The sequence below is a fragment of the Balaenoptera physalus genome, assembly GCF_965194825.1.
Source record: "Balaenoptera physalus genome assembly, chromosome: 12".
In the NCBI taxonomy this organism is placed as follows: domain Eukaryota; kingdom Metazoa; phylum Chordata; class Mammalia; order Artiodactyla; family Balaenopteridae; genus Balaenoptera; species Balaenoptera physalus.
In genome coordinates this window covers 89,383,922-89,394,026 of record NC_138897.1, presented here as the reverse complement: position 1 = coordinate 89,394,026, position 10,105 = coordinate 89,383,922, and the positions used below count along the sequence as shown (strand labels likewise).

The window sequence follows — 10,105 nt, the reverse complement described above, 5'->3', positions numbered from 1 at the left end:
GCAGAACTCTTTCCCAACAGTTCCCACAAAAATCCCAGGGCTGACTCTCATTGGGCCACTTTAGGTCATGTGATCCTTGACCCAATTGCTGTTGCCAGGGGGAGGGACCTGGGTCACGTGGCCAGACTTGGGACTGAGAGTGGGTGAGGGGGACCCCTACTGGAAGAAGGGAATGCAACTGGCAAAGGCAGCCAGTGTCTACTATGAGCCTCTGGAGGAAAATATGCATTCCTCACCAGCCAGGTGGGGGGGTGGACTTGGTCTTTAGGGATTGCAATTCCTCCTCAGCCCAACCATGGACTTCTATGACATTTATCTTGGACCTGGACTAGAGCTTTCTCTGCCTGCCTCCTTCCCAACCTGTCCCCACCCTACCTGGCTGCAGTGCTGACTGCCTTCACACCACCTGCAGGCACATGGGCCCTCTTGCCAACTCCTGACCTCCTGCTTGACCTACTGTCCAGTTCCATAGCTGCCCTGCCCCCACCTCCAGTCTGGCTTTTTCCAATCCACGCCATTCACTAGCCACACTGCCCCCAGTCCAGCAGAGCCCTGGCTCAGAAACCTCCAACCACTCCTTAGCGTCCACAAGGAAAAATGAGCTTCTTAGCTCCATGCCTGGACTTCCTCACCATCCTAGGAGCCTCCCTGATCCCTGCCATCAAAACGCACCTCCCCCCCAATTCCAAACTGTGCTGGGCATCCTAATGCACCAGCTTATCTGCCTAGAGAGAAAGGGTCAAGTTTGAGTCACTGCTGCCCAGGGCCCAGTACACAGATGGCGCTCAACAAATACGTGTAAAGCCTAAATTTCCAGCCCTTGGGCACAACTGCTCCTTGAGGGAGATGAGAAGTCAGACACCTCCACAGACAGGGAACTGAGACAGAGAAGGTAAAGCAGAATGCCTGAGACAGAGACCCAGGGGGGGTGGAGACAAGAGTGGCAGAGAGAAGGGGGGAGATCCAGAGAGACAAGTCTGGAAGGAAGGGACCTTCATCCAGAGACTGAGACCCAGGGAACAGACCACAGGGAGCACGGGAGAGAGTGAAAGTGTGCCCGCTAAGGCACTTTTTTTTTTTGTTAAGCAAACAAGGCCCCTATGATTTGTGTTTTGTCAGGCTGAACTTTCCATATCAGTTTATTTTGCTGAGCAACCAATCCCGGTAAAAACACTGGAACATGTTAAAAAGGAATGGGGTGGGGAAGAGAGTCAGACAAAACAAAAAGGAGAGAACATTTGCCTGCAGGTCGGTCAACGGTCAACGTGGGTGACTTAGCACAGGCCTCGCTAGAACAATCGTCCCACCCCCATCGGCGGCTCACCCAGGGCCCGGTTTCAGGTGCCAGAGTTGGAAAAGGAGGGACTGCACAGAGAAGAAAGGAAAAAGTCCACTGGGGCAGGGAGTCTGAGCTGAGCGAGAGAAAGGGCCTGAGTTGCTGGGGGTGGGCGGTGGGGTGCGGGAGAAGGGCCCTGGGGCGGTTCTGCCTCCAGCCTGACCGCGAGTTAAGACAAGTGAAGACAAAGCTGATAGTGAACTGACACCTCAGAGTCCCTGCCATGGGCCAGAGCCTCCCAAAGTCAGGGACGCAGCAAACTTGTGTCCTGGGCCAGGACCCAGGCTGGGGGGCCGGGCGTAGCTGTAATTTACACCGGGGCTCTGACTCAGCAAGAGGCTGTCTGCATAAGGTGGCAAATAACACCCGCCCACAGCATCCAGCTGGTGCTTAATGATGGCAGCTATCATGACCGACCTACCGTGGGAGGCGGAGGCCACAGTGCCTGCGTGCAAGTTGTGTACAAAGTCAGGGCCACGTGGCCGTGCAGGCGACGCCAGAGCGGCCGGTGGGGGACCTTCTCACCATCCACCGGATTTTACTCTGTATCATGATGCTACAAAAATCGCATGGTGTTCATGATTTGAGTTTTTATTTTCTGAAATGGAACCATTGTACATTGTACAAACCATATCTACTGATGGAATAAATAAGTGAAAAATTATACTGCTGTACAACACACCAAAAACAAAAAATCGTAAGGAAAAGAAAAAATTAGGTAACAGTGAAAAAAGGTCTTTATACCTCTAAGCAGGTCCTTGGCTGATAACGAACATTCCGAACCATGACATCGTTGGTAATGGGAGGTCACCACCCTATGAGCCGGTCTACCGCCTTCGGGTTACGGGGTAAGTGCCAGCACTTTGTGGAATGTGTACGCAGCATCCCCAACTTCAAGTTTTTCGGGGAGTTAAGTTTGCCCTGGGAGCCCTTGAGGCCGCGGGGCCTGGTGTCCGCAGAAGGCATTCGCTTAGGACCCCCGCCTCTGGCTCGCCGGCTGAAAGGTCTTAGATTCTGTGGTGGGACTGGGGGCGAGGGGTGGGGAAGGGCGGCTCTGAGGAGCGAGCCGCGTCGGGGAAGGAAGCACGTCTGGATTTTTGCAGTCTCATCATCCCGCGTGGAAGGCCTTCCCGGCCGGCGTGGATGGAGTGCAGGGCCGCTGGCGCTCTGCCTGGCATGGCCGTGACGGGGCCCCGTCGGTCCCCGACCCCCGGCCCATTCCTACCTTCAGGCACTTCAGAGAAAAACTAATGACAGCCTCGTATCCTGGGTGTCCTCTTCGTTCATCCTCAACCGTGTCCACTCCCCTTGCCTGTCGAGAGGACCCTGCTGTTGCCACGGATGCGTGTGTGTGATTCTCCTTCAGCTGTCTTGCTTGTAACCTCTCGTTTCCCAAAAAAGAAGAGGAAATAAATATCCAAATTCATCTTTCATCCAAATGGAGTTTTGCTGCAAAGGAAAAAGTTAACTCTAACTCTATAGGGTCTGGAGGTAAAGCCGCCTTGAGATACGCGGAGAGGTAACGCAGGATACAGTTCTCCGCAGAACTGCCTGCTGGAGGGGCGAAATTGATAAGGATTTTTTTTTTTTTTAAGACAGAAACCTTTCGGCATCGCTAACTTCAACATTAAGATTTTCAAAGTTCGTGTTTTTTTTTTTTTCTTCCCTTGTTTCAGGAGACATTTTTGCATGAGGTATTTGAAATTCAGGAACATTTTGATTCTTCTTGAAGTGCAGGAAATAGATTGGCTCCCTTAAAAAACAAGTAAGAGCCTCACCCTCAGACACTCTTAGAAAATGGAATCTGGCAGACACTCCCCATGGTGGTCAGGAGAGAGATCCACATGTGAAAAAGGTGGTACCTGAATATGCACCAATTAGCCAAAACAAAAACAAACAAACAGAAAAAAAGAATAAAACAACCAACGAAACCCGGAACCCTCCCTCCCCGCCATACAACTCAAAGGGAGTTGGAACTCCAGTGCAGTAAAGAAAGCTCAGGAAAAGGGTTAAGGTCTGAGGAGTCTGTATAGGAATTAAGAGCAAACCAGGCCTCAGAACCAAACAATTAGGCAGTTTGTCCAAGGGGGGGGGGGCATCTCCATTTTAGTGAGAGGAAGCTGTCCCAGTGCAGGCAGGGGATGGAGGCGGAGGAGGGACCCGGCTGCCCCTTTCTGGAGGAGTGCAAAGCTCTCCAGTTCCTCGGTGCCTCGTTTCTGGCCTTCGAGGTCCAACCCTCAAGGCCCGCTCCCCCGTCGCAGCGTCTGGGAGCGTCGGTGCACCCGGGAATGAGACACGATCCAACTGTTGGCTCTGGGAGTCAGAACGGTATGTAGAAGCAAGCGGAGTTTGGATTTTGGCCAACTGCAACCTCGCCTCCTCTGCAGGTGGGGACGGGTGGAGCTGGGGGGGGAGGGCGGCGAACAGAGGGCAGCAGGTGACAGTGGATTTGAAATCCAAGCGACGTCCTATGAGAGAAAGTTCAGCACCAGCTATTCCTGCCGTCTGCTCCCAGCCTCCTCCGCCCCTTTATCGTCTTAAGGAGACAATCCTGCAGTCAGCGGCAGAAGCCAGTCCGTCTTCGGAGGTGTGGGAGAACACGGTGTGGTGGCGGCAGAGTGGGAAGTGCCAGGACAATCGAAGGGCTCTGTGGAAGCCCTTGGGGACAGTGCCCAGACATCGGAGACTCCTCGGACCCTGGAGGCTGGTGCTGTCCCCACCTGGGGCTCAGGGTGTGTCCCTCAGCCCACTGGACCAGGAAGTCAGGCTGCCGGGGAGGTCCTGCTTTTCTGCAGCCTCGGGCTCTCCTTCTCCCTGCCTGGTCCGCTCCAGCTGAAGTCCTGGGGCAGGGAGGAGAGAGATGTGAGGACCGGGGCAATGGCTGCCTGAACTGAACCAAGAGGGCACTTGCAAGGGGAGATGCAAAACAACCAGGAAAACATGCCAGAGGTCACCTCAAGGGCACAAGGCACAAAAAAAGAAAGTGGAAGGAATCAGTTGAACAGTGAAAAGCCCCGATGAAAAAGCGAATTCCTGATCGGTACCACCCTCAAATAGCTTACATCGTTAAATAGAAAAGTGGAAAAAAAAAAAAAAATACAGCAGCAACACAAATGTAATCTTGGCTTCAGAGACAGTGTGCAGACGCTCCTGAGCTGTCGACCCCGCCTTCCCCAGGACAGTCACTTCAAGATTCGAGTGTTTTGCTTCACAGCAGAAAGTTCTTCAGTGTCTGAGAAGTTACGCCGTTCTAGGTTTTCTTGGATTTGCACTTGGTAAACTTGAAAAGTTAGTAGTTCCCTTCACACCCAACAGGGATCCGCTCGGGTGAGGTTGTTCTAGAATTAAGCCTGCTGATGCATCTCCCGTGAGAAGTGGATCAGAGGACTGAACTCGGTGTCTACATCTCCTCGGAGTTTTGTTGCGATGCCTCCAGTTTCATCTTTTTGGAGGGTGGCACTCCTTCCAGATCCTTGGGGGAAGGAGAAGAAAAGAGAAACACAGGTTGAGACCACAGGAAAGCGACTCAGGTCAGCCGGGAGGTTGCAGATCAGCCCAGGAAGGACCCAAGGGCGGGCGTCCGCGGTTCTGACCCTGTGACCCTTTCGTGGACTCAAAAAGGTTCATGGACCCACGGGGAGCCTCACACCCAAGCTGCTCCTGTGTCCACCAAGCCCATGTCACTCATGTCTTCCAATCTCTCATTAGCTGCAGGGTAATTATATATGCAGTTTCGGGTTTACCTCTGCAAGCTCGAGGGCTAGACCAACCTGGCCGTGTTAACAACTGCTCATCCAGGGCTCAGCACAGGTGCCCGGCCCGGGGCAGACACTCAGCACTGTGGAATGTATACAAGTCTGTTATTCTGGGGGAAGGGTCCACAGTTGCCACCAAATTCCCAAGAAGTCCCAGGACTCAAAAAAAAAAGAAAGTTCAATGCTCACTCGTCTGCTTCTCCCTCGACTTTCTCACGCCACCATCCCAGGCAGCTCCAACCTGACCCACCACCCGAATCCAGCTCCTGACTTCGCCCGTCCTAACTGGTGCTCCCACAGCTGGCGACAGCACCACTGTCTGCCCGGGGTACAGTGAACCCTGGAGCCCTCCCTCCTCTCCGTGCCCCCACGCCCTCGGCCCACCCCCTCTGCCCTCCGCCTGCCACCCCGTCCACACCTGAGCCTCCAACCCTCATCTGGCTGGGGCAGCAGCCGCTCCACGGCCGCCCTACCCGGCCTTGAGCGGAGCCCGAGAGATCTTCTCAAAGTAGCAATCACACGTAGAATACTGTCCCACTGGCCTCAGAAGAGAATCCCAGCTCCTCGCCAGGCAGAGAAGGCCTCCCTCTCTCCCCTTCGTCCCGCCATCCTCCTCCTCGCCCTCCTGCTTCGGCCTCCCCTTGTCCTCAGGGCGGCTCCTGTCTCTGGGCCTGTGCACCCTCGGTTCCCTCTGCCTAGAAAGCCTGCCCTCGCCACCCTAACTTCTCACCCCTCCCACTCCTCCCCGCTTACGCCATCCAGGAGGGCACTCTGCTCCTGTTACGCATCTTCTCACTGCCCCGCTCCCGTTCTCCTGCGGCATGAACCGTGGCCCGCTTGCGTCTGCTGTCTCCCGACTGTCTCTGCCCACCCCCCGCCCCGCCGACCCCATGATGAGCCCCGCAAGGGCCGGGGGACCATGTCTGCTGGCTCACCCTGGCTACCTCGTACCCGGCTTACTGCCCGACACACAGTGGGTACCCAATAAATGTGAAACAGAGAGCCCCGGGCCTCGATGTAGGATGTGTATGAGTTTCTTGAGGAAAACCCTGAGAGCAGGTACGGCAGGGAGGCACCCCTCCCTTTTCCTTATGAAAGTGATAAAAGCTCAGTCTAAACGTAATGGGAGAAAGCGGGCCGCCGTGCCTTCCGGGGAAGGTGGATCCCATTCAGGTGAAGTGTCTGCAGAGCACTTGCATGGGGGGCGCGGTGGGGGACAGTATGTGAGCTTGGGAGCGGACTCTGGAGACAGGAGAACTGTCCTGTGTAAGGGACAGAGCAGGAGGGAGGGGTTGAGAAAAGGGACGGGAGCCTTTTTTCTTTTTTAAACAGGAATGGCTGAACATCAATGTCAAGCTGTTTGCTTTAGTGTGGCGTACCCTTCGCCTTGCTCACAAACCTAGCAGCTCTGGAGACAGGTGGCGTGTCTATGTGAGCATGAAAACGGCAGAAGAGGTCCCATTTCAGGTCTGGGTCCCCGAAAATGGGAGTGGGGGGGCGTGTTAGAATGGAAGACCCCTGGACTTTTCAGATGTCAGTGGAGAGCATTACATGCCCCCAGAGTGTGGATCAAGGTTTCAAGCCGATCTTTCCTCCACTGAGTTCAAGAGGCCAGGAGACCCCAGCTGCTTCTTGGTTTTACCAGCTCTATCTACATGAGGCTTTGATTTGTATCGTAGTATTAATCAAATGGGCTCGTGCTATGCTCGAGGCTCTGCCTTGTGTTTTTCATTTTACATTGTGAGAATATTTCTTTGTTCTCTATCTGTACCTGGGTCAACACACTCTTTTTAACAGCTGCATAGCAGGCTGTTTTATCCATGACCCCAGGTTTATTTAATCCTTCTGATACACTTAGGTTGTGGCCGATTTTCCGCCACTGCAAACACATCTTTCATCAACACCACCTCTGTGTCTTTGGGCCTTTGGAAGGGTGTTCTGTAGGCTGAAAGGGGGCTGCAGATACAAGGGTATGGAGATGTGAAAATCTGAGAGGCACTTTCCCTTGCGGAAGGCCTGGTTGAAGGCTCCCCAGAGTACAGACAGACAGAAGTACAGACTTCTTTCTGCTACTTGTCAATTTCTCCCTAGGTATGAAAATACTCAGCAAAGTGGAAACAGTTTTATTAGTTGAAGTTTTGATACCTGAGTCCTCAGACCTCTTAGGTAAGCACAGAGGGCTGACGGTAAAAAATCACCATGGAGGCCGAGGCAACACTGGGGCATCTCGTGCACGTACCTCTGTGTTAAGTGTGTTACCCACATTCTCTCCCTTCGCCCGCACCCTGGCCCCAAGACAGTTCCGTGATCCCATTTTAGCAGCTGGAGATACTGACACTCGTGTGTGTCAAGTGAAGGATCTGGGATTCGAACCCGGGACCTTGCCTCCTGTCCACAAAGCCACCTGAGCCTGCACTGTCTGATTCAGACCAGATTCTGGCAAACAGTGATGACCCAGAAAGAGGTCCGAGCAGGGGGAGTGTTGTCAGTTGCGAAATTCCAAAGGATGATTCATCCGGCATTTAGGATTTTGAAGTCTTATCTTCCCAGCTCTGAGGGAAGTTGACTTTGGGTCACTGAGACCGGGCAGCGCTTTTGTGGACCCGAATAAACAAAGTGGTGAGGCTGAGGCTGGGATAAAGGACCCACCCCAAGGGCCAGACCCGTGTGTCTCCTCCTTCACCATGGGCCCCAGTGACCAGCTCAGACACAGAAGGATGCCCACGAATCCCGCTCAATGAATACCAGACAGTTCCAATCGTCCAAAGAGCAAACAACGAAACAAAACAGCAGAACACCTTTTGACGTACCCCCGACACCCCAACGGGCTCCTGGCCGATCTGGCTGCCCCTCTGAGACCTCGACCGAGGTACCTGAGAGATTGTGGGTGTCTCTGCAGCCAGACCCACATCTCCAGATGGCTGCCGTTCTACTTGCTCTGAACTGTTCATCGAGTTTTCCATTGAAGACTGTGAATTCTGCTCATCAGAAGCATCTGAGGGAAAAAGCAAGATGACAGAAGCTGTTTTCAGACACGGGAGATGCGGAGCCAGATGGACCAACTACTAAAAATACCTGGAATTGGGTAGTTTTGTGGCCAGGCGGTCTGTCAGGACTGCAAGGAGCTGGGGGGCTTGGGAAGCCTCTTGCTTATTCTTAGGGTTCACATTTTAAGCAGCCAGGCCCCACTCTGGCCCTGCGGCCTCTGACCCTTCCCCTTGCACACCTATTACCTACCAAGTGCCCTGAGAGCCCACCTAAAGGATGCTACAGGATGCTTTGTGCTGCGTACACATGGCGCCCTCTGGTGGACACAGCCCGCTCCAACCATCATGGCTGCTGACTCCTCCCTCTTCCTTTAGGGAGCCTGCCTTCTCCAGCTGGGGAATCCACAGAGGTAACTGCCCCTTTGTAAACATTTCTCTTAATAATATGGATATTTTTCTGATTGTCATTGTAAGAAACAGAAAATACAGAAAAAAAAAATTAAAAAAATTAAAAAAAAAAAAATTAAATCACCAACTATCTCGCCATCCCCAGCTACCACGCCACTAACATTTTAGAGGATTTAGTCCCATTTTTCTGGATGTTTTCTCCCTACATGCATACAGTTCTACACTCTCCCCAAATAGGGATCTCATAGTATTTTGGAAGACTTTCTCCAAAATACATGTCCTCAAAAATTCTGTAAATACAAGAGCCTACAAGATGGCTGCATAGCATTCTATCAAGCAATCACTTATTTAATGAGTCCTGTTTTGCCAGTCATTTGAGCTGTTTCTCATGCATCGGTCTCCCTGCTCCCCCCGCCATGTTCCTTTAGCAGAAGGAAGGTGCAGGCCTTAGCAGGTTGTGTGAGGTGATGCGACTTTGGAAGAAGGGGGAACGGCTGCTGTACCTGAAGCTTATTTTGGGCACAGAGCGCATGGAGGGAGCAGCCGCATCGCGCCCAGGGCCCAGCTCTGCTTGCATTCAAGACACCAACAACATATGTCACCCTAATTTGTAAAAAGCGCACTACAATACTCAAGAATGCCTTACTTTCTGGGGTTTCTGAGGCAGAGGCATAACAAAGGGGAAAAAAATTCCAGGCTTAAGTTTTAAAGCAGGCAAGTAACATGGGGAAATGGGGGAAAGTAGGCAGCACTCCAGGGCTTGAGGACAGCAGGGCACACAGGGCTGGGGACAGGGCAGGAAGGAGCTGCAGCCCTCCTCCCAAGGAGGCTGACCCTCAGCCCGTCCGTCCCAGGGGAGCTTCGGTTAACACACGCTCTTACTTCCTCTAAATCAGCAGTCCTGAACGCTCAGGGCAGTGCCAGGAAACCCGACACCCCGCCAGGGTCTGAGCTGGGTTCTCCTGCTGCCACGGGGAGGGTCAGGGGTCCACCTCACTGAGGCCCCTGGGCTACGCCTACCAGCTGGTGTCTGGGGCGGGGGACACAGGGTCTAGAAACCAGCCTGGGTTCTAATACTGCCTCTGCCATTTGTTCCTGGGTCTCAGATCCCTCACCCTCCGTAAAGTCAAGGTTGACAGTAGCCGCCCTGTTGAGCCGCTGTGAGGATTAAATGGAAAGACAGAAGTATCCAAGCAGCAAAATAATCCCAGGTGGGAGTAAATGAGGGATTATCTAGGGCAGAGAAACAAACTCCCCATAAACCTGACATATCTTTGATATTTTTAGTTTTACCTTTAAAATCCATGTAACAGCAGTTCCTCAAAAAGTTAAACATAGAATTCCTGTACGACTCAGCAATTCCACTTGTAGGATAGACCCACAAGAACTGAAAACAGGTCCTCAAACTGACACCTGTACACAAATATTCACAGCAGCACTATTCACGACGGCCGAAAGATGGAAACGGCCCAGATGTCAATTAACAGATGAACGGATAAACAAAATGTGCTCCATCCACACAATGAAATATTATTCAGCTATAAAAAGGAATGAAGCACTGACACAGGCTACAATGTGGATGAACCTTGAAAACATGATGCTGAGTGAAAGAAGTCAGC

General features: G+C 52.7%; 1 protein-coding gene across 4 annotated transcripts in view; it reads right to left on the bottom strand.

Moving 5' to 3' along the window:
* Positions 1 to 1,911: 1,911 nt before the first annotated feature.
* BCL7A (BAF chromatin remodeling complex subunit BCL7A) overlaps positions 1,912 to 10,105 on the bottom strand; it is a 33,491-nt gene continuing 25,297 nt past the window's right edge. For 2 of the 4 annotated variants that reach the window (XM_082418110.1, XM_082418109.1), the window contains 2 exons: positions 7,902 to 8,086; positions 1,912 to 4,808 (listed from right to left, as the gene is read on the bottom strand). In XM_082418110.1, coding sequence (XP_082274236.1) covers positions 4,737 to 4,808; positions 7,902 to 8,086 — 257 coding nt within the window. In that variant the 3' untranslated portion in view covers positions 1,912 to 4,736. The remainder of the gene's footprint in view (positions 4,809 to 7,901; positions 8,087 to 10,105) is intronic. The other 2 variants (XM_082418112.1, XM_082418111.1) reach the window with 1 other exon arrangement.